This window comes from Clupea harengus, chromosome 2 (assembly GCF_900700415.2).
Source record: "Clupea harengus chromosome 2, Ch_v2.0.2, whole genome shotgun sequence".
In the NCBI taxonomy this organism is placed as follows: domain Eukaryota; kingdom Metazoa; phylum Chordata; class Actinopteri; order Clupeiformes; family Clupeidae; genus Clupea; species Clupea harengus.
This window is the reverse complement of record NC_045153.1, coordinates 3,998,469-4,023,041: the sequence shown is the minus strand read 5'-3', so window position 1 is coordinate 4,023,041 and position 24,573 is coordinate 3,998,469. Positions and strand designations below refer to the sequence as shown.

Below are 24,573 nucleotides of genomic sequence, written 5' to 3'. Positions count from 1 at the left end.
GCATCAAACTGATTTATTTATTTTGTTATTAATTATGCAATATATTTTTACATCCTCATACTGTACTTTTCATCTCTCTCTTTACATCTTTTATTTTTAACTGAACTGCATTTTATGAACGGTCTGAACCCCCCAGCTTGTCCAAATGTCTGTGGTACAGTGAACCACATCGCCCTCCATGCTTAACAGGGATTTTCTCACCTTTGCTTTAACATCACAGTACAGGTTTGGTCCAACTATACGTGAGAAATGCATGCGTGAGGGTACCCTTTAGCATGGTGCAGTGACAGTTAGGAGCTTACGGAAACCCGTGTTTTCAACAATTGAGTAGGGCAAGAGGTCCTGGCAAATCATTTCACCCAAAGTTTCTGTAATCTGCTTGGCAGTCAGGTGGTTGTGTGTGTTTGGTGTTTTTGAATTGAACACAGCCGTTATTGGTGGTTGTGTCTGTGTATTATCCACTGCTGGGGGGGCCTGGGCAGACATGGTCACAAAGGGATGTTTGAGAAACATATTGGGAGTTGTGTTTGTATGTGTGTGTGTGTGTGTGTGTGTGTGTGTGTGTGTGTGTGTGTGTGTGTGTGTGTGTGTGTGTGTGTTTGTTTTCATGCGTGTGTGTCTGTGCATAATTGTGAGAAGGTGAATTTCCTCCCTTCTCACCGTGGCAAGAAAAGGGCTGTTGCCCCTTTAAAAGACTGTGACCCCCCCACCACAATGGTTGCTTCTGTGCTCCCCACGACAGTGGTAGGCTCCAAGACGAGCTCATTGGACTAATTAAGCCCAGTGGGCTACCCTATTTAAAGGGTGCCTCTTGTTCAGGAGAGGAGAGGAGAGACGGTGAAAGAACTTAGGGAGAAACAGGTGTACTGCTTTCCCTGCCTACCTGCGTGAGGTGAAAGGCAGTACGTCTTGTTTTGTATGCCTTGTTCTGAGTGCCTTGTCTTGTGTCTTGTCTTTGTACTGTGTTTGTGTGCCTTGTGTTGTGCTTAGTGTATATAGGTATTTTTTGTCTATGGCCAGTTTATGTGCTTAATTTCAGGTTAGTGTCTGTGCCTAGGTTGAGGCCTGGCTTGGGCCGAACAGGTGCCTGAGATTGGGCCTAAGTAGGACAAGCAGCTTCCCAGGGTGCAGAGGACTGGAGTACCTGTGAGTACGGCCGGTATGTTGAGTTATTGTTTTATGTTTGGGGTGTTAGAGGCCTTGTAAATAAATGTATATATTTTGTATCAGAAAGCTACCATTTCCTGTGCTGTGTTTGTCCCCACATCTTCACCAAGTCCAGTCGCTACATCCCAATAATGTGGGATGACCGGTCAGTCCCTCAAAATGATGTGTGTATGTGTAGAGGGCTGGTCTTAGGAGGGCAGAAGCAGAGAAGCTATATCAGAAAATTGACCTCGAGAAAAAGAAAACTCTAAGCAACCCTGTCAGAACGGAAAACAAATACAAAAAGAAATGTCTTGAACACCGTCCCATATGAAGTCTTTTCAAAACAGTAGGGTGAGACAAGTTAGCTAACCGATTTCAGGCAGGAGCAACACAGTTCCTTACATTTCCTTTAGTCCGTCAGTGAGGGAATAAACACACGCTGCACCCCCAAAAAAACGTTGGTCATGCACGACTAAAGAAAATGTTAAAAAAGTGTTAGGCGTACCGGTATCTTGTTGTCAAAGCATGAAAACAGGCTACATTACCACACACCCTGACACATCAATAGCAATGGAAGATGACATTTCCCTCCGTCGTTCTGAATCCTCCGTTTATCGACACGTGAGAGCGATACAGTTCACTGGAGCATCCTTAATAAAACTTTCAATTGCATTCTGCTCACTTTAACAATGTCCTGTGTTTTAGCTTTACTGTATCCTTATCAATTTTTAAACTCAACTGAAATATCCCAGACAATTCTGACTTATTTTCTTTTTCACCCGTAGACCTCCAGCTGTCCTCCACTGCCCCCTTCCGCTTGGCAGCTCAGATTTCTGTTGGAGGTTCTTTCTGCTCTTATTTATGGAAAGCACATTGGATTGCCTCTGTGGATGAAATGTGCTCTATTAATAAACTTGCCCTCTCTCTCTCTCTCTCTCTCTCTCTCTCTCTCTCTCTCTGTGTGTGTTTGTGTGTGTGTGTGTGTGTGTGTGTGTGTGTGTGTGTTTCAGTCAGTACTCACTGCATTGGACAGTCTCCTGCATCTTCTCCCAGATTCTGAACTTCAGGTTGTCCAGGTGTTTTGCCACATTGATCAGAGGTCCTGAAACCCTCTCTGGATCCTGCGGTGTGCACTGGGCTCTGGAATAACATTCAGGAGTCAGTGCTGCTGTGGGTTTGGATTCGGAACCACAGAGAAGAACACTCACTCACCTTTTCACTGTGCTCTTGTAGTTCTGGAAAACACCAAAGAACAAAAGATGTAAAGCATTGCATTAACACATTAAATTATCCTACATTATCCACTTAAAGCAGCAATAAGGAGTTCTGTTCCAAAACTAGCAAGGTAACAACCTAAAGGCATGCAAAAACCTTGCAAACACCACCAACAGCCCAGTTGATACTGATAAAAGCTTGCCAGCACACTAACTGGTGTCTTTTGGCAGTTAAGATGGCAATGTCATGCTGTGAAAGCTAATTTTTCCATTTTTGCAGGGTATTCCAGCCCGGAAAACACAGAACTACATAGTGCATATCCTGGATGGCTAGTGTTAAAGACACAGGCGTTTATCTGTCCTTCACATGACCATATGCTATCAAAATGAATTTGAGGAGATGCCAAAAATGGTTGCATAGTGTTACTTTAAAGGAAACTTAAGCAAACTATCAATGCCAGTAATGCTTCCAGGATCTCAACACTATCATTAATTAATATATCAAGTAATATGAAAAACAGGAACTTCTAAATCAGTATTACTTGCCATCTTTATGGTTAAGTGAATTGGTTTGTCAGATTATTATAAACTACTATAGAACCTGTAATCCAGAGTGTGTTGTTTACATAATGCATAGCTTTTTAGCCACTGACCCATTCATGGAATCTTTGTTGAATCAGAAATGATTTACTCCTGTTAATGACACTGGTTTAGGAAAAAAGAAAAACGAGACTGGTTCTTACCTGCAGGACTGTGATGTCATCAGCTTCCATCTCCTCTTCTATGGCTCTGATTGTGTCTGAAAGAGATGAGATCTCTCTGCTCATCTTCTCAATCTTCTCCTTCATCATCTGACTCTTCTGCTCCTCTTCCTCCCTCAGTGCAGCTATCCTGGCTGCCTCTTCATCTTGTAGAAACTGGTGAAGCTTCTCAAACTCCTCCTTGATCTGTTTCTCTGTGTTTAGGGCCTGAGTCTGGACGAACACACATACAGTAATACAAATTTTTTTTTTTTTGTTGCTGAAATGAAAACTCCTGTGTCTAATCTGGTCCATATCTCACCTTAATATGCGCTGCTGTTTGGTCACAGATGAGTTTAACTTCTTCAAAGGTCTTGAATTTAATTCTTAGAGGCTCCAGTTTGATCTTGAGTTCCTCCTGAAATACACACACACTTTACTGGGTAACAACTACTGCAGTAAACACAGGTGTAAAGATTTGCACTCTACTGGTGTTGACATTGAGTAATTATGGAGGCATGCATCTGCATATTTAATTCATAATTCATTCTTCATAGAGCACAATATGTGTAAGCATTATTAAACTAATCTGAGCATTCCTACCTTAATATCTAGTGCAGCCTCATCAATGGGACTGAAGTTGTAGGTTTGATGTGTTTTTGAGTCCCGACACACCACACACACAGGCTGCTTATCCTCCAGACAGAAGAGATTGAGTTTCTCACTGTGCAGATTGCAGAGCACCTCAGACCCTGCTGAAGCTCTCTGACTTCTCTGCTGTAAGAAGGTCTCACACAGGGTCTTTAAAACCAGATTTGGGGGAGGAAGTTCCTTTGATGATCTCTTCCTGCAGACTGGACATTCCCTGGATATTTTGGTTTTCCATAACTTCTGCAGACAGACTTTACAGAAGCAGTGACTACATGACAGGATAACCGGGTCCTCGAAGACCTCACAGCACACAGAACAAGTGAAATCCTCTTTTAATTTGGAATCCATTTGAACTTCAGTTAAAATCTTCCTTCTACTTAACAATTTTTGCTTCACCTTTCACAAGCTGGACAAATGTAGTACAGAGCCAAATTACCCCTGCATTTACCATTCGATTCACTACACTGTTCACCCCCAACACTTCTGTTTAATTTAAGAGTTTAGATCTGACTCTTAAATAACTTCTGACCTTCGAGAGCTCATCGTGCCGTATAACATTACCATTCAGGGCACAGTTAGAGGGCGGGACTTTGGTTTAGGAGGAATCCGATTGGTCGTTCCCACAACATTTGACAAATTAACCTCTTTTCCAGTGACTCTTATAACTTGTCACTCAGAATGTTCGAAACTCCGTACCATATTCTGCTCGTATACAGGTCTTGATGGAAAAGTACTTCCACTCGTATGCAGTACATTTAAATGTTTAAATTTAGCAGTACACAACAGTAACCAGATGATTTAGCCTACTACTCGGGTGAACATTTCCAGTATTCAGCCAGACCTCACTTCATGGAAAACTGCATGCCAGATGCAACGGGCGATTGCCAACTTTCCAAATGTTTCAAACAAACGTAGCAGCAGTTGCAACTCTTGCAGTCGAGTATCTGTAGCATTATAGTTGTATAATAAGTTAATTGGGATCTTGTAGAAATATCTGTGATACATGTGTGTTATAGTTGTAGGCTGTTGTAGCGATAGCTAGTAAGCTAACAAGCTAAGTTCAGCCATTCACTTGTATGTCACAAGCTAGTTAGCTAGCATTTGCTAGTAAGAGGAGCTGTACACTTTCATGCCAAGTAATAGACGTGTTTCCCGGCGGTAAGCGGCATCTAGTTATCTCTTAAAGAGGGCAACACCAGCTAGATCCATTGTTAAGTTATTTGGACTACTTCTACAAAATGCAGACCCGAGGAAGAGTTACGTGAGAGGAGTGATCCTAGTATCGCCAAGCAACTGTTAAGCATTGTGATATGCAGCATACATTATAGCTTGTTTGTTGGGTCTTGTTGAAAGACGAGTGACACTTGATTCAGAATTCCGTATAGTTAGTTTACTCGGGAACTTGTAAAGGCATTACAGGCAACTCGCTCGTCATTCTAATTCATTCTGACTATACGCATACGCAGGGCCTAGTTCAAGCTATTCAAACTGATCATTTGGTAAACAAGATAAACATAGACAAATGTTCTACAGGTCTGATGGTTCCTCATCACTATTAGAAAAGTGCTTGTTGTGCAGCGAAGACACAGCAGGACACAACTACTGTTGGCTTTGCTTGTTGACCTGTGTACCTCAATCATGAAGCACCACAGACTTTCTGCACATATTTATTTCATGAGCAAATCTGCCTTGTCAAACTTACATATATTTGATCTCCTTTCACCCAAGGGCCCTCAGGAAGATCAGTCTCCTCTGGGCCATCATCATCATCATCATCCTCCTCCTCGTCATCATCATCATCACCATCCCAAAGGCCCACTCCCATTACACACCTCACCTCTGCCAGGTGCCTGTTCCTGACCTGCACAGCATTCTGACCAGGCTCTCTACATGATGTCATTAAAGAGATGGAGGACGTAAGGCAAGAATAACCTCCATCACCAATGATGCAGAATAACCTCCATCACCAATGATGTAGAATAACCTCCATCACCAATGATGTAGAATAACCTCCATCACCAATGATGTAGAATAACCTCCATCACCAATGATGTAGAATAACCTCCACCACCAATGATGTAGAATAACCCCACCACCACCACCACCACCAGGGAGTCTGCTTCTTCTGGACATATTCTGTGCTCAACCTGGGGTCCCAGACAGCACGGACAGAGCCAGGCAGATATTTAAGAAGCCGTGTTTGTTGTAACAGATGGCCTGCAGTTGAATTGAGTGAACAAGAGTATGTTGACGGAGGCAAAGCTCCAAGAGTATGTTGACGGAAGGCAAAGCTCCAAGCCACATGGCGTAAGGCAGGAGTACCTGCCAGGTCGGGGGACCCCTTCTCTGATGGCCTCTGGTTCATCATTAGAGGGAAGCTGTACTGCCTGTTATGAATGCGTAGAGCTCCCTCTGGGGTTGATGGGGTTGATGAACAGCTCCAGCCCCCTCTGCGGTTGATGAACAGCTCCCTCTGCGGTTGATGAACAGCTCCCTCTGGGGTTGATGAACAGCTCCAGCCCCCGCTGCGGTTGATGAACAGTCCCCTCTGCGGTTGATGAACAGCTCCCTCTGGGGTTGATGAACAGCTCCAGCCCCCGCTGCGGTTGATGAACAGTCCCCTCTGGGGTTGATGAACAGCTCCCTCTGGGGTTGATGAACAGCTCCCTCTTCAAAATGTTTTATAAGATATGTTTGATAATAGTAGAAGAACATTTCATCCTCGGGAAAAGAGTTAAAAGATATTTGTAAATAACATCTACATATGTTAAATGGGTGTAAATTAAATGTTATTTTAATTAACTGGGGTAACGATGTCTTTGTGCTTTTCAGAGCGGATTTAAAACGTATTTTCAGATATTTGTTAATATGTTAAATAAATTGAGGGAAATGCATTTAATTTGGCTAATTTAATTTTTTGGACTCTGGTGAACGTGTCACATTTGGTAAGATAATTCTACTCGGTCCTCATAGGAGTGTGATGAAATAATAATAACAATGACACCAGAATGTCATTAATGTAAGATCATGTGGATCAAACACACACACACACACACACACACACACACACACACACACACACACACACACACACACACACACACACACACACACACACACACACACACACACACACACACACACACACACACACACACACACACACGTAGCATGTACACAACAAAGAGCATTGGGTGCACTCTAATAAAGTAAACTAGGAATTGATGAAGTGAGAAAGAAATGATAATGATATGAATAATGATAGTAATATTATGTGTCTTTGGCCTACTAATTCAGGTGGTCTTGAATCTTTCCAAAAACCCCTTTGCTGTTCTTGTCTCTTGTTTGCTCACTGTTTAGTTTGTTCCAGATGAGTTTTCCTTACTACCGGAAACTAAAAGAAAACGGACAATTTCTTCATACAGTTATGAAAATCAATACTTTTTGTAAACACCAATGAGGATTCCCCTCTGATGACACTGAGGTAAAGCTCCTAGAATGTTTTGGTCATGTGACAGTCTAGTATAATACATGGAAGTTCTCATACTTGCATACTATACTGTACACAAGTCCAACCATGAACTCACATGATGATCTTGATACACAATCCCCCATGTGAGCTAGACTGACATGATTACATATGTCCATGCAACAACATCAATTCAGTCAAATTCAGTTTTTATATTCATATATTTTATATCAGGTTTATAGTCACATAGTAGGTTAAGAGTTATAGTTCAATAGTATATTCAGATCTAACCATGAACACTGCCACAATCCAATTATGACCAAGTAACAAGACGTCCCGCCTGTGTCCCAAGACTCTGGCTGGTTCTGGGCTGGCCCCACCCTCTGACACTTCTGTCAGTCAGAGAGGGTTGCTCCCTGAGAGTTGAACTCTTGTGCACATATGTTTTGATCTTTACAAATCATTATATTTAACACAACAATGACCTACACAGGAGTGTGATGTAATCTTTCAAACTTAATATTATTCAGATGTGGCTATTTCTATTAGTTAGTTCTATTGATTAGAAATATAGTTCCTGCACAAATTATTTATTGATTGTAAATGTACATTATCCACCCAAGGAAACAAATTAGTAAAATACATTTAAAAAGAATAAATCTCTTTTCATATGTTTATGTACTTTTTATAGTTTTTCTGTCTATCCACATTTTTCTTCTAAATGAGTTTCGGTGAGCTTTTGAACAGTCCACCTGTACCAAGCACTGTAAATCCAATATAATTAAACACTAAACTTTTATGTGATTACTAACGTGTGTGTGTGTATCTGCAGAGAGTGTGTGTGTGTATCTGCTGGTCTTGTGTGTGTGTGTGTGTATGTGTGTGTGTGTGTGTGTGTATCTGCAGAGAGTGTGTGTGTGTGTGTGTGTATCTGCTGGTCTTGTGTGTGTGTGTATCTGCTGGTCTTGTGTGTGTGTGTGTGTGTATCTGCTGGTCTTGTGTGTGTGTGTGCGCGTGCTGATCTTATGAGAGAAGCAGAGACACTATCAGCTCTAGTAGGGCAGATGTGTGTGTGTGTGTGAGTGTGTGTGTATGTATCTGCTGGTCTTGTATGTGTGTGTGTGTGTATCTGCTGGTCTTGTATGTGTGTGTGTGTTTGTGTATCTGCTGGTCTTGTGTGTGTGTGTGTGTGTGCTGGTCTTATGAGAGAAGCAGACACTATCAGCTCTAGTAGGGCAGATGTGTGTGTGTGTGTGTGTGTGTGTGTATCTGCTGGCCTTGTGAGAGCAGAAGCAGAGATGCTATGAACTCTGTGTGTGTGCATCTGCTGGTCTTGTATGTGTGTGTGTGTGTGTGTGTCTCTGCTGTGTATCTGCTGTTCTTATGAAAGCCCAGTCAGAGACACTATGAACTCCATCAGAGCTACTCTGCTGTCACTTCGGCTTCACTGGTAAGATCCTCAGAGGAAAGAGATCACATGTAGTATTGAAGTATGGAAGCACTCTTTCAGTGAAAGTGTGTGTGAAAGTGTGTAGATGTGTGTTATTATCAGGGTCAGAGAATGACAGCTCTCCTCTGTCCCAGTCCAGCTGCACTCTGATCCTCTGGAGTTTCTGCTTCACTGTGAGGAGAAAGGGGGGCTGCGGTGTAGAACGTGCTCTATATTCACCATTATACCGGACATGCCACCGTCCGCTATGAGGGGAAATGTTTCCTCTCCTCAGGGCAGACTCTGTCATCACACCCACAGTCCAGTGTACATTGTCCCCAACCTCCACATCCCAGCAGCGAGTCCCTGAGTTAAAGCCCTCAGAGCCCAGGACACCAGTATACTGATTAAACCTCTCTGGGTTATTATAACTGTATCGCACACTGGTCAGATCCTCAGACAGGATGAGATCTGGGTATGCAGTGTTGGGATCCAGAGTCACAGGAGCTGCAGAGAGACAGACAGACAGACAGAAATAGAGAGAGAGAGAGAAAAAAGGAGAGAGAGGGACAGAAAAGGAGAGGGGGGGGAAGACAGACAGACAGACAGAAATAGAGAGAGAGAGAGAGAAAAGGAGAGAGTGGGAGAGAGAGAGAAAAGGAGAGTGGGAAACACACACATAAGCTCCACACACCCTGAGAGACCAGATAATGAAGATGATAAATTAAAGGATTTTATGTTTATTATGGATTCAAAAATTACATCTAAAAACAGACACATATAATTATGTTAATCAATGTGGTAGTTTGATGTAGGGTAGTGATGTGATCTATCTGCATAATCTGTGTATGGTGTGTGTGTGTGTGGTGTGGTGTGGTGTGGTGTGGTGTGATGTGGTGTGGTGTCTGTGGTGTGGTGTGGTGTGTGTGTATGTGTGGTGTGGTGTGGTGTGTGTGAATGTGTGTGTGTGTGTGTGTGGTGTGGTGTGGTGTGTGTGTGTGTGTGTGTCTCAGACTGCATAATCTGTGTGGGTGTGGTGTGGAGTGTGTGTGTGTGTGTGTGTGTTTGTGGGTGTGGCGTGGTGTGGTGTGGTGTGTGTGTGTGTGTGTGTGTGTGTGTGTCTCAGACTGCATAATCTGTGTGTGTGTGTGTGTGTGTGTGTGTGTGCACTGCAAAAACTGCTTTTCTAACCTAGGGTTATTATTCTTATATTAAGATGAAAAAATCTAGTTGGTCTTGTTTTTAGCAAAATTGGACTTACCTAGTGTTGTCTTGATAAGGTTATTTTTACCTATTTCAAGCAAATATTACTTGCGCTGCCTTGATAAGCACATTTGAACTTAATTTGAGTTATTTAACTCTAGATATGAGCACTTTATCTTAAAAGAATCCATTTCAAGTGTGGTAGTCTTATTTTAAGCAATAGTGTCAAGTTGAAAACGTCTCATTTCAAGCATAAATTCACTTGTTATTTTCTTATTGCATTAAAGGTCATAATTCAAGTTATTTTTAACTAGATATGAGTTTTAACAACCACTTAATTGCACCACGTAGTAAAAGTGACCTAAATCACTTAAAAAACACAGTCAAATATACTTGCGATACTTGTGGATTACCACTGATCACAAGATGCTCAGTCAGAAATGTTGTCATAAACCACAAGTTTTCCTCAAACTCGGTGGCAGGATCGAATTCACTCGAACGCACCCAACACATCTCAAATGTCGCTTGAGCTGCATGCCAGTGATGTGAACTGAAGCAAGTACAAGAGCTGTGCCTTTCGACTTCAAAAGCTAAAGGTAAGTTAACATAATTTAACCTCTGCCTACTTTGGTAATTCGTCAGCAATATTGAAAACAAAAATGTTTGTAAAAGACCAAGACTTCTGGTTGAAGTTATTAACTTGTTAGCAAACAAAGCTAGCACACTTGACGTCAGCTAACCTAGCACAATAATTCAATTGAAGCCATGTCGACTGAGCTAACGTCTCTCATATGTTTTAAACTAGTGCCAGGTAATACAATGTCAGAAAGTGTCCCTAGTAGTCTTGTTTGTAAAAAGTAAGCAAGTTCAGAGGATTCATTTAGTGTGAATGTTGGTGATATAATAGCTAGTAGCTGCAGTTAGCTCTTAGCTAACTAGCTACTCTATAGGTTAAGGATCCCCCACCCTGAGTGAAGCTTCGACTTGAAGTTGAAGATTTTTTTCTTTCTGAAAGAGTAACAACCCTTTTCTTTAAATTACAGATGGAGCAATTGGACAAGACAACACAGTCACTTCTGGAAGGTAAGTCTATGATAGTACATATGATAGAAGATGGTTAGATAAAGCCAAAGATTGTGGCTAGACTGGCTATGCATGGTTTCCCTAGAAGTGAATAGTTAGTTAGCTGGCTGGCATGGAGTGGCAGTAAGAAATGTAATAACAAAAATAGTAATAAAAACTTAAAGCTGTGTAAGGGATAATGTACAGTGAGGTGGTCATTATCGCGGCATAGCCGATATGCTACTACACTTTTCCTTGAATCTCAGCAAACTGGTGGTTGTCACTGGAGGGTTCTAACACCAATACATTTGTCATTTGTACAAGTGACCCATTACATTGACCTGCAGCTTACTCAGTGCTCTTATGTATCCATAGTTTCAGGGTCATCATAAATATTGCACATTAACTTATACCACTTTGTTTGCAGCTGCACAGGCCATTGCCTTGTTGGAGGCGCTCCCAAAAATGTTCCCTTCCCCACCCGCCCCTCAAGGAAAGTCGGCAAGTGAGGCACTGTACCATGTTCTTGAGGTGGGTTTTAGTGTCAGTACATAATGCTTTCATTTGTGAATTTCATGTGTGTGGTTTAACTTCATTCTGCCCCCCTACCCCAATTTGTTGCTTTCAGCCATCTGAGGACCCCAATGTCTTCTTGCGGAACTGATGACCTCGCCAAGGGACATGCTTCTGGAATCCCTCATGATACTGATGGGATGCTACTATGTGTTCCAGTTAACATATTCCAAGTGTATTGCTAGGCTATTGTCCATAATACAAACAGAGGTACTCAAAGATTTTATTCACGAGGTTTGTCAACCTCCTACTGTATGTCACTCTTCTGTATGTCACTCCCCCCCCACCCAACTCTTTCTCTATATGTCTGGAGGTCAGGACAGCACACAGTAACACAACGTCCAATGTATTTCCAGCTACATTTGTCAATGATTTGTTGACTGTTTGATGAATTCTGACTGTTTGATGTGTTGCTGAATTGTCATCGTTTATGTAGATGTCAATGTACCTTATGTCTGACAGTTTACTTAAATCATTATGTGTAATATGTAATTAAGTACATTTAAGCATTCTGATGCTTATTATTGTTCACCTACTCCTCAAATGGGCTGTTAATTGTTTCTTCATTAACAGGCTAATAAAACAGTGATAAAATGTGTTGTGTCACGTTTCCTGATTTTTAAGAAGCTTGTGGTCTGATTTTAAGTAACTTAATGCTTAAGAAGTACTCCAGTTTGAGTGATGACAGACTTCTTTGGAAGTTACTAGATGACTTGAAATCAGTGTTGTCAGTCTAAAATTTCACTTTTATTATTGTGGTCTTATGTAAAAGCCTGACATGGTCCTCTTACTTTCAAAGTACTATGCCTCAGTTCACTCAGATTTTGAGTGACATCCAAGGCCTTATTTCTGATCGGTAAACTACATGCGTTTGGAAATTGAGTGGAATTAGTCTTATTTCAGGACATTTGCTTGAATGGTTTGACATCAGGCTTATTTTGAGGTAACTACATGGTTTGAAATGAGTGGAATTAGTCTTATTTCAGGACAGTCTGTGCTTGAATTGTCTTATTTCAAGTACTAATGCCTCAGAAGTTCACTATATTTGAGTGACATCAGGCTTATTTTAAGTAACTACATGGTTTGAAATGAGTGGAATTAGTCTTATTTCAGGACATTCTGTGCTTTTGGAGTAATTGTGAAGGCTGTCTTATTTTAAGAAATCTTAACAAGTCAAATTTGCTTAACGCACTGGCAGCCAAATTTGCTTGTTTTAAGCAAAATTATGCTTAAATATGTAATAATTTGTCTTAAATCTAGAGTGGCATTTTTTGCAGTGTGTGTGTGTGTGTGTGTGTCTTAGACTGCATATCTGTCGGTTCAGTAAGACCATGACCTTAAGGAAGCCTCTGTGTAGGGTGGACAAGAGAGAACGAGGAGAGTAACAGGCCAAAGTGTGTGTGTCTTCCTAGTGTGTGTGTGTGTGTGGCTTCCTAGTGTGTGTATTTGTGTGTGTGTGTGTGTCTGGCTTCCTAATATGTGTATCTGTAGCTTCCTTGTGTGTGTCTGTGGCTTCCTTGTGTGTTTCTGCCTTCCTAGTATGTGTGTGTGTGTCTTCCTAATGTGTGTGGCTTCCTTGTGTGTGTGTGTGTGTGTGTGTGTGTGTGTGCCTTCCCAGTATGTGTCTGGCTTCCTAGTATGTGTATGTGTCCTCCTAGTGTGTGTGTGTGGCTTCCTTGTGTGTGTGTGTGTGTGTCTGTCTTTCTTCCTAGTGTGTGTTTGTGGCTTCCTAGTGTGTGTGTGTGTGAGTGTGTGGCTTCCTAGTGTGTCTGTGTGGCTTCCAGTGAGTGTGTGTGTGTGTGTGTGTGTCTTCCTTCCTAGTGTGTGTGACATCCGTACTCACTGTGCTCAACAATCTTCTTCATTCTCTTCCAGACTGTGAACTTCAGGTTGCCCAGGTGTTCTGCCACATTGATCAGAGCTCCTGAAACCCTCTCTGGATCCTGCGGTAGGCACTGGGCTCTGGAATAACATTCAGGAGTCAGTGCTGCTGTGGGTTTGGGTTCAGAACCACAGAGAAGAGAGAGACAGGAGGCAGATCACTCACCTTTCCACTGTGCTCTTGTAGTTCTGTAAAAAACACCAAAGTACAAAAGATGTGAAGCGTTGCATTAACACTTGACAATAAATTCCTGTAATCCAGAGTGTGTCGTTTACATAATGCATAACTGTTTAGCCACTGACCCATTCATGGAACCCTATATTATTATCATTTCCATACATATAGTGTATAAACCTGTTTTCGTTGTGGAGTCAGAAATGATTTACTCCTGTTAATGACTGTTTAGGAAAAAAGAAAAACGAGACTGGTTCTTACCTGCAGGAATGTGATGTCATCAGCTCCCATCTCCTCTTCTATGGCTCTGATTGTGTTTGAAAGAGATGACATCTCTCTGCTCATCTTCTCTATCTTCTTCTTCATCATCTGACTCTTCTGCTCCTCTTCCTCCCTCAGTGCAGCTATCCTGGCTACCTCTTCATCTCGTATGAACTGGTGCAGCTTCTTAAACTCCTCCTTGATCTGTTTCTCTGTGTGCTGGGTCTGAGTCTGGATGATCACACATACAGTAATAAAAAAGATAGTTTTATTGTTGATGAAATGAAAACTCCTGTGTCTATTCTGGTCCATATCTCACCTTAATGTGCGCTGCTGTTTGGTCAAAGATGAGTTTAACTTCTTCAAAGGTCTTGAATTTATTTCTTAGGGGCTCCAGTTTGATCTTGAGTTCCTCCTGAAATACACACACACTTTACTGGGTAACAACTACTGCCGTAAACACAGGTGTAAAGATTTTCACTCTACTGGTGTTGACATTGAGTACTTCTCTGCATCTGCATATTTAACTCCTAATTCATCCTATATAGAGAACATTATGTGTAAGCATTATTAAACTAATCTGAGCATTCCTACCTTAATATCTAGTGCAGCCTCATTGATGGGACTGAAGTTGTGGGTTTTGTGTGTTTTTGAGTCTCGACACACCAGACACACAGGCTGTTTATCATCCAGACAGAAGAGCTTGAGTTTCTCACTGTGCAGACTGCAGAGCACCTCAGACCCTGCTGAAGCTCTCTGACTTCTCTCCTGTAAGAAGGTCTCACACAGGTTCTTTAATGTTAGACTTATTGGAGGATGTTCTTTTGATGATCTCCTCCTACAGACTGGACATTCCCTGGATATTTTGGTTTTCCAGAACTGCTGCAGACAGTCTTTACAGAAGCTGTGACTGCATGAAAGGACGACAGGGTCCTTGAAGATGTCACAGCACACAGGGCAAGAAAAATCCTCTTCGGAGAAAGGTTTTGATGCCATAGTGGACTCTCTTTTGCACTGGCTGCTAACACAGTTTGCTTTCACTTTCAAGTTCACAGTTTGAAAATCATGTCAGTCTGTAAACAGGAAAACACAACATTCTAAAGTCACAAGGCTGTCAGCTTCATATTCATGTATTTGAAACCAGAATGGCTGGTTTGTTTGTTGAGTGCAAAAGTACACCAGAAAACTCGTACCTGTTCAAAGTTCGCTGAAAAAGTCACTGGAGTCCGTCCGTCTCAGTTCCCCACTTCCTTGTTTAACAACGTTGAGGCGAGTCAGAGGGAGGGACTTTGGTTGAAGAGGATTCCGATTGGCCAGCTCTGCTACACCATTAGAGAGAGAGAGAGAAAGAGAAATAGAGTATCTTATCATCGATCCTGTTGTGATGTTTGACAGGTATAAATTACTTCATGACTTGTTATGCCGTACAGTTTACTCACAGGAGGGATGAGTTTCTGAAAGGCCCTCAGTCTGTACTTCAAAGTGTTCGCCATGAACAAATGAGCACAGCACAAATGAACATATGTGTCAAGTGGAGGTGCAACGTGATTGCTCGATCTTTTCTCATGTAGTTGTATATCTGTGACTGTCTTTACACATTTAGTTTGAAGTGAAATACATTCAAATACATTACTTGTGGCAGGAACGGTATTCGTCGTAGCTCGCTAAACGGTTTAGCGAGCTAATTTTCAGGCTAAGATAAAAAACGCCCCTCTTTTTGGTTCGTGGAAGCAACTTTTGATAAATCACCATAGTTACATATCGATTAGCACTAACCTGCTCCAGGGCAGGCTAACTTAAGTGTAGCTGGATAAGCTTGCCACACCCCCGGAAAAAGGAGGGATCCCATTGACCAAGAGTTCCGTTCTGCTAGCAACGATAACCCACAATAACCCCAGGAAGTAAAACGAAACGAGGAAGTAAAATGAGTTTGTTGTATCAAATGAAAGGTTTTTACAACAAACAACCCTGTTAATCGACTGGGTAATATAAAAACCTTTTATATGCAACGAGTTTTATTGTTCCATTTGTCCTAATGATCGGGAAAATAGTTAAAAGCGTGTTTGAAAGTTATAGTAGCCTATTTGTCATTATAAAGTCCTAATCTGTCTACTCGCTAGATCAGACTTTATAATGGTATTTTGGTAACTGTGCATTATATTAACTTGCTTTAAAACAAGGTGAGATATATTGAGTTAATTTTAAGCGTACAGGATACTTTGATAATGACTAAGATGTAGCTGAAAATTGACAATTAATATTACTTTCATAGTAACATCAAAATGGGTTAAAAACGATTCACTGATGTTACAAAAGTATGATTTTCTTGTTTAAATATAGGGAACACTGACTAAACAGGCATCATTGCAAATATTGTAGTAAGAAACAGTAAAACACACAACAATCTGCTGATAAAAGGATTATGTCTTCAATAAAGTTGGTTGAACATGTTCAGAACACTGTAAAGAAAGGGTAAAAAATGTTTAGCAGTAATTAATCTGGCCATTCACTGTGAAAAAACACTTGACACACAGATCACACAGGTGAAAAGGGATTATCTCCAATGCCAGGGTATTGCCATGTGACACGTATCAAACTTTGCTGATGAAACTAAAGATTGTGTCTCAATGAAAGGGGGGTGGAATATGTTTAGGACATTCCAAACATTAAATAAAATGTGTGAAGTAGTTGAGATTTACGTCCCTGAATGCTCCACAATACTTTAAACATAGGTGATCAGACAGGCGAAAATGCATTATCTTCAATGGTAGGGCCATGTGACATGTATCACTCTTTGCTGATGAAACTAAAGATTGTGTCTCAATGAAAGGGGGGTGGAATATGTTCAGGACACTCCAAACATTAAATAAAATGTGTGAAGTAGTTCAGATTTGCGTCCCTGAAGGCTCCACAATACTTTAAACATAGGTGATCAGACAGGCGAAAATGCATTATTTTCAATGGCAGGGCCATGTGACATGTATCGCTCTTTGCTGAAAAAACTAAAGATTGTGTCTCAATGAAAGGGGGGTGGAATATGTTCAGGACACTCCAAACATTAAATAAAATGTGTGAAGTAGTTCAGATTTGCGTCCCTGAAGGCTCCACAATACTTTAAACATAGGTGATCAGACAGGCGAAAATGCATTATTTTCAATGGCAGGGCCATGTGACATGTATCGCTCTGCTGAAAAAACTAAAGATTGTGTCTCAATGAAAGGGGGGTGGAATATGTTCAGGACACTCCAAACATTAAATAAAATGTGTGAAGTAGTTGAGATTTACGTCCCTGAAGGCTCCACAATACTTTAAACATAGGTGATCAGACAGGCGATAATGCATTGTCTTCAATGGTAGGGCCATGTGACATGTATCACTCTTTGCTGAAAAAACTAAAGATTGTGTCTCAATGAAAGGGGGGTGGAATATGTTCAGGACACTCCAAACATTAAATAAAATGTGTGAAGTAGTTGAGATTTACGTCCCTGAATGCTCCACAATACTTTAAACATAGGTGATCAGACAGGCGATAATGCATTGTCTTCAATGGTAGGGCCATGTGACATGTATCACTCTTTGCTGAAAAAACTAAAGATTGTGTCTCAATGAAAGGGGGGTGGAATATGTTCAGGACACTCCAAACATTAAATAAAATGTGTGAAGTAGTTGAGATTTACGTCCCTGAGTGCTCCACAATACTTTAAACGTACGTGTCACATGGCCCTGCCATTGAACATAATGCATTTTCGCCTGTCTGATCACCTATGCTTAAAGTATTGTGGAGCATTCAGGGACGTAAATCTCAACTACTTCACACATTTTATTTAATGTTTGGAGTGTCCTGAACATATTCCACCCCCCTTTCATTGAGACACAATCTTTAGTTTAATCAGCAAAGTGTCATACGTATCACATGGCCCTGCCATTGAAGTTAATGCATTTTCGCCTGTGTGTAGGCCTATGTTTAAAGTATTGTGGAGCATTCAGGGACGCAAATCTGAACTACTTCACACATTTTATTTAATGTTTGGAGTGTCCTGAACATATTCCACCCCCCTTTCATTGAGACACAATCTTTAGTTTTTTCAGCAAAGAGTGATACATGTCACATGGCCCTGCCATTGAAGATAATGCATTTTCGCCTGTCTGATCACCTATGTTTAAAGTATTGTGGAGCCTTCAGGGACGTAAATCTCAACTACTTCACACATTTTATCTAATGTTTGGAGTGTCCTGAACATATTCCACCCCCCTTTCATTGAGACACAATCTTTAGTTTTTTCAGCAAAGAGTGATACATGTCACATGGCCCTACCATTGAAGACAATGCATTTTCGCCTGTCTGATCACCTATGTTTAAAGTATTGTGGAGCATTCAGGGACGTAAATCTCAACTACTTCACACATTTTATTTAATGTTTGGAGTGTCCTGAACATATTCCACCCCCCTTTCATTGAGACACAATCTTTAGTTTTTTCAGCAAAGAGCGATACATGTCACATGGCCCTGCCATTGAAAATAATGCATTTTCGCCTGTCTGATCACCTATGTTTAAAGTATTGTGGAGCCTTCAGGGACGCAAATCTGAACTACTTCACACATTTTATTTAATGTTTGGAGTGTCCTGAACATATTCCACCCCCTTTCATTGAGACACAATCTTTAGTTTTTTCAGCAAAAGAGCGATACATGTCACATGGCCCTGCCATTGAAAATAATGCATTTTCGCCTGTCTGATCACCTATGTTTAAAGTATTGTGGAGCATTCAGGGACGCAAATCTGAACTACTTCACACATTTTATTTAATGTTTGGAGTGTCCTGAACATATTCCACCCCCCTTTCATTGAGACACAATCTTTAGTTTTTTCAGCAAAGAGTGATACGTGTCACATGGCAATACCCTGGCATTGGAGATAATCCTTTTTCACCTGTGTGATCTGTGTGTCAAGTGTTTTTTCACAGTGAATGACCAGAATAATGACTGCTAAACATATTTTACCCTTTCTTTACAGTTCTGAACAAGTTCAACCAACTTTAATGAAGGCATAATCCTTTTATCAGCATAATGGGGTGTGTTTTACTTTTTCTTAATACAATATTGTCTGTTTAGTCATTGTTCATTATATTAAAACAAGAAAACCATACTTTTGTAACATCAGTGAATCGTTTTAACCCATTTTGATGTTACTATGAAATTAATATCTCTGATAGTTTAAGAAAACACGGGGCTAACAGGGGACTTTTATTTTGAAAAATCGTAACCGGAAGTTGCTCGAGCTCATTTGCCTATAGTTGCTCACTGAACGCTGCTTTGACCAAGGACTGATATTAGAGTTAGATTAGCGGAGGGAGAGAGTTCTTTGCGATCGCCAAGATCCATTATTCTTGTATGAGCGCTAACGATTCAGCCGACAAGGAATCATTAATTTACAAGACCTTCTCGAGTCATTTATTGCAAACACCACATTGACTGTTTTGCGCTTTTTTGCGAGTGGTACATTTTTGTAGTGTCGGTGATGCGGAGAACAAAGCACTCATAATTATATGTATTACTCATAGTACACCATAGCATATCATTATTGTAGAAAATGATTACGGTGGACTCATGATAAGAATAGAGAGAAATACAGACAATTTATTTTCACTGCTTCAATTTATTGCATTTGTTATTAATACATTTAGTCATTTAACAGACGCTTTTATTCAAAGCGACTTCCAAGGAAATGTAAAACTACATTAAGGAAGGAGGTGGGAGGATTTGAACTAGCAACCATGCAGATGCAAACCGGTAGATGAAACCTCTGTACCAGCTGACACTTGGTGTCAGGTATTCATACATAGATATCACCATATAAACATGCCAACACACCTTGCTCTCACAGCGGTGGTGGTGTTGAATTTTGCCATGATTATGGTCTTGTATTCTTCATAAGCGTTCATGTTCATCTCCTACTCGCCAGCGGAGAAAAAAAGAGCCCTTTTCTTTGAGTTTAGAACCATTATACCGTTGGAAAATCATGGTTTTGGTGATCGACCTTTCCTGCCTTTTGAAGTAGGACGTGCACGCGCAAATGCCATGATAACTTTAGCCTGCTTGAAATTAACCACATGATTAGGATGCGGGTCAGCCGTTAACGAACCGATATTTGCTGTTCTCAATCAGCTCGCTAATCTTAACGGGCTAAAAGGCCAATTGATTAACTTAGCTTCAATCCTACGACGAACGTACCCCAGGTCTGTGTGTGTGTATGCGTGTGTGAGGCCGCGTTTAGGCGCATCCTAATGGCGGACGCAACGAACTTTTGTTATACTTTTAACAAAACGGACACTTCTACAGTCCTTATTGTATATCCCCACATCACTTTCTGAACTGGGTTACCTTGGCTGGCGTGTGTGGAAGCATAGGGGTGCACACTTATCGCTAACACCACGCCAAACATTTCACTTTGTTTCATTTCACGTTCATTCATTTACCGTTGATCAAAATCTCCGTTTTATTGCCCAAATGTTGTTTGACAAATTACTGTTAAGTTGCATTTGCTTATAGCATGTGTATGAGAATGACACAATATATGTACATGCCATGTTTGGTCAATGGCTGTGTTGAATAATTACCTTGCCACCATTACATCTTCCTTGTTTTCTTAGGAACTGTGTTCCTGTCCCGGGAGGACTTTATGATTTGGGCAGGTTCGCGAGGAACATGGTTTTGCCCTCGCAAATCAATTCATTAAGTAGTTAGGTTTTGAAACGTGAATGTGACCTGTAACTATTATTGTCATTATTTTGAATGCCTGACTTTGTTCAAATTATTGTTGGTACCATTTTAACTTTGTTGAAAGTGAATTTCTTCAGCTACCTGATAAAAGGGCTAGCGTGGTAGTGTTTGGGAAGCGTCTGTGCTGAGAGCTTCTTTGATGAGAGTTTGGTTGGTGAGCTATATCTATGCTCTGCTCTATTTTCCTCTGAAGAGTGAGGATGATACCTTTGTGCTGTCTCAGTTTAGGGACATTGTGTACCACACTGTACTATTGACTGTACATATACAGTCTTTTGTAAATATTTTTTGTTTCCATTTATATTCTCAGTCTTTTTGTTTTTATATTTTTCACATTCTTGGATTATGCACCTGGTGGAGGACAAATACATTTCCAACCACAGAGTTTTGTCTCCCTGCTGCCTCTTGTGCCGACCCTAAAAGACCCTTGACACGGTTACCCTTTGACCCTAAAAGACCCGTGACACGGTTACCCTTTGACCCTTGAAGACCCTTGACACGGTTACCCTTTGACCCTTAAAGACCCTTGACACGGTTACCCTTTGACCCTTAAAGACCCTTGACACGGTTACCCTTTCACATTTGGTGGCAGCGGTGGGATCCAGAGTTCCACTAGGGTCGGCACACAAGAGCCCCCTATTGTACCTTTAAGTGGTTTGTTCCACACAAGAGCCCCCTATTGTACCTTTAAGTGGTTTGTTCCACACTTTGAGCCCCCTATTGTACCTTTAAGTGGTTTGTTCCACACTTTGAGCCCCATATTGTACCTTTAAGTGGTTTGTTCCACACTTTGAGCCCCCTATTGTACCTTTAAGTGGTTTGTTTCACACAAGAGCCCCCTATTGTACCTTTAAGTGGTTTGTTCCACACAAGATATGCACGTGTTGCAGCATTCCACCAGCAGATGGCAGTGTATGCACATGACATTCATCACAGCCCTTCCCATCCTAAAACTGATGTTAGTGTTCCATGTTGGTCTTTCTATCAGTCCTCAGCCTAGTGTAGGTTTGTGCCCCTAAGGAAATGCCCCCTCTGTCTCCAACCACTAGGGGGCGCTGCCTGTGGACTGGCCTGTTGCTCCATCAGGAGCACTAATGGGGATCAGCTCAAGGCTCTGGTCATCTCCATCTTTGGGTGTGCAGGTGTGTGTGTGTGTGTGTGTATCCACATGTGTTAAACAGGTGGAGTAGAAGGAGACGGGTATAAACCTACTGCATCCAATGTACCAGCACACACACTTACACATGTTATTCAGAGTATTACACAACACACACACACACACAAACACATGTTATTCTGATGATGGTGGCCTGGTGATTCTCCTGACTCAGTTAGACCTATGTAAGGTGGGCCTGGTGATTACCGCCCCCTGCTGTCAGACCTAGGGTACTTCAACTGAGACTTTATCTGCTCTAGTCGGAGAAGCTGGTGAAGCCATGCTCTCTCTCCCCTGATGTGCATAATCATAAATAAAACCTTGACCCTGATTTTTCTACCATTGCCTGACTGAGTCGCCATATTTATCTGTGGTGCAAAATTATTATTATCACCAGTCAGGGAGTAGGCCTATGATGGAAGGATTCTGATTGGTCAGCATTAGTTGCCAGACCAGTTCCACTGTCTCTGAAGTTCAGGTAGGAGAATGTGGGTGTGAACTGTACCTGCCAGAGACACAGAGACTGACCCCAGATCAGTGGATTAGAAAAAGAACACGCAAACACACTCTGTGCCCTTCCTCCTCTGTTATATGATGCAGTGGAGCTGAATCTGTTTAATGGAATGGCATGTGTACATTACCACTACATCATATACTCTTCCATAGTATTATTACTGTGTGCTGTGGTGAATGTGCTGTGTGCCGTCTCTTGACTCTCTGCTGATATCAGTGAGGGGAATGAGGGAGGGACAACAGGGAATCTGAGTTAAGTGCTTTGTTAAATACACAAAATACTAATAAGCATGAGATTTGGATTTGCACTAGTTGTCTGTTTAATGTTTAATTCATATTTTATTGTGAATTTACTTTATTTTGAACACAAACAAGTAGAACAACATCATTAAAAGGAGGCTTAGAAATCTGAAATTATACATAATGGTTTACAAAACTGTCATAATGACAATTATTTGCATCTTTAGAAAGGTTTAAATCAAAATGAACCAGAATGAAATGTTTGCTAAAAGCATTATTAACACTTCTGTCAGGCGTGTCAATTCTGTTCATGTTGAGAACACTACATGAGGGTTAAACAGTATATATGGCTCCAATTTGAGATGCTTGTTGTTCAGACCTACACTGCTGAATCCTTCATGTGCTTTGTTACAGCTCTTTACTGGAATAGAGACAGATTGCTGCATCAACCACAAGAAACATTTCTGAAACATTTTGCTTATAACTCCTTATCTCTCGTATCAGTCAAAACTCTCATTAACTAAAATCACAAAATGGATTAAAGCCCATTAAAGCAGCTTTAGTTTCAGTGTTAACATCAGTGTCAGAGTCTGATCAGACTAATGAAGCTGAAGCTGAGCTGCTCCACTGTTTCAGGACCTCAGTGGGATTTAACAGATTATACTGAAGGATGGACAAATTTAGCCAACATCAGCGTACCTTTAGAAAATGAAAGTAACTTGTTTAGGAATTTAATTTACATTTCTGTCAAAGATGTTTGCCCTTCAATTTGTAATATTTACAGAGTTCAGATCACGTGACACCTGTGGGATTTTCTTAAGGCAACTAACAATAAAACCAATTAGTCAGAATGGTTAATGCATGAAGACATTTTAACACCATAAAAAAGTTATTATTAACCTGGCAAAAGGAAGTGACATCATCTCTTGCTGTGCTTCTCTACTTTCACTGAAGCTCTCACTGGTAACATCCTCAGAGGAGAGAGTTTACAGCCAATACCAAAGTATGGAAACACTCTCTCAGTAAAAGTGTGTGTGAAAGTGTGTAGGTGTGTGTTATTATCAGGGTCAGAGAATGACAGCTCTCCTCTGTCCCAGTCCAGCTGCACTCTGATCCTATGGAGTTTCTGCTTCACTGTGAGGAGAGTGGAGGGCTGTGGTGTAGAACATGCTCCATATTTACCATCTTTATACCCCACATACCACAGTCCACTCATGGAGTAATAGTTTCCCTTCCTCTGGAGAGACTCTGTCATCACACCCACCTGCCACCATGTGTTCTCTCCAACCTCCACATCCCAGCAGTTAGTCCCTGAGTTAAAGCCCTCAGAGCCCAGGACACTGGCATACTTTTCAAATCTCTCTGGGTTATCAGGAAGCTGCTGGCTCTTATCACCCTGTCTCACACTGGTCAGATCCTCAGACATGATGAGAGTGTATGCTGCAGTGTTGGGATCCAGAGTCACAGGAGCTGCAGAGTGCGAAACACAAATGGTTTAGGTGGAAAGAGCACACAAAAAGAAATACATACACATAAACAAACTAGAGGTCATTATCTGTATCTGTATTTGTATCTGTTAAACCATCAAAATGATCTGTCTTTGTATCTGGATTCAGATAGAAGGCCAGCAGTGGGCGTGGCTTATGCCAGAAGTCATGTTAAATCAGGCACGTGTTGTATTTTTTTGCCTAATATTGTATGTATACTGTATATGCAATTGGTGTACTTTCAAAGCATCAAACTGATTCATTACTATTTATTTGATTAATTATGAAATATATTTTCACATCCTCATACTGTACTTTTCATCTCTCTCTCTTTTTTTTCAACTTTTTTCAACTGAACTAAGTTTTATGAACTGTCTGAACCCCCCCAGCTTATCCAAATGTCTGTGGTACAGTGAACCACATCGCCCTCCATGCTTAACAGGGATTTCCTCACCTTTGCTTTAACATCACAGTACAGGTTTGGTCCAACTGTACGTGAGAAATGCATGCGTGAGGGTACCCTGTAGTATGGTGCAGTGACAGTTAGGAGCTTACGGAAACCTCAACAATTGAGTAGGGCAAGAGGTCC

The 24,573-nt window shown here is 41.1% G+C and overlaps 2 protein-coding genes and 1 long non-coding RNA gene across 3 annotated transcripts in view; 1 reads left to right on the top strand and 2 right to left on the bottom strand.

Annotated features, from left to right (window-relative positions):
• Nucleotides 1–8,365: 8,365 nt before the first annotated feature.
• Nucleotides 8,366–15,084, bottom strand: LOC116223441 (E3 ubiquitin-protein ligase TRIM39-like). Its single transcript, XM_042703220.1, has 6 exons — nucleotides 15,001–15,084; nucleotides 14,402–14,880; nucleotides 14,127–14,222; nucleotides 13,868–14,038; nucleotides 13,334–13,445; nucleotides 8,366–9,159 (listed from the first exon to the last, which is right to left on the bottom strand). Exons 2-6 carry the CDS (start codon nucleotides 14,801–14,803, stop codon nucleotides 8,657–8,659), a joined length of 1,284 nt encoding a protein of 427 aa, XP_042559154.1. The 5' UTR covers nucleotides 14,804–14,880; nucleotides 15,001–15,084; the 3' UTR covers nucleotides 8,366–8,656.
• Nucleotides 10,076–11,407, top strand: LOC116223620. Its single transcript, XR_004165174.2, has 3 exons — nucleotides 10,076–10,451; nucleotides 10,899–10,938; nucleotides 11,345–11,407. It is a non-coding gene; the product is annotated as an uncharacterized LOC116223620 (long non-coding RNA).
• A 7,820-nt stretch (nucleotides 15,085–22,904) lies between the features above and the next one.
• LOC116223439 (E3 ubiquitin-protein ligase TRIM35-like) overlaps nucleotides 22,905–24,573 on the bottom strand; it is a 7,424-nt gene continuing 5,755 nt past the window's right edge. Inside the window, exon 6 of the mRNA XM_042703219.1 lies at nucleotides 22,905–23,967. Coding sequence (XP_042559153.1) covers nucleotides 23,417–23,967 — 551 coding nt within the window. The 3' untranslated portion in view covers nucleotides 22,905–23,416. The remainder of the gene's footprint in view (nucleotides 23,968–24,573) is intronic.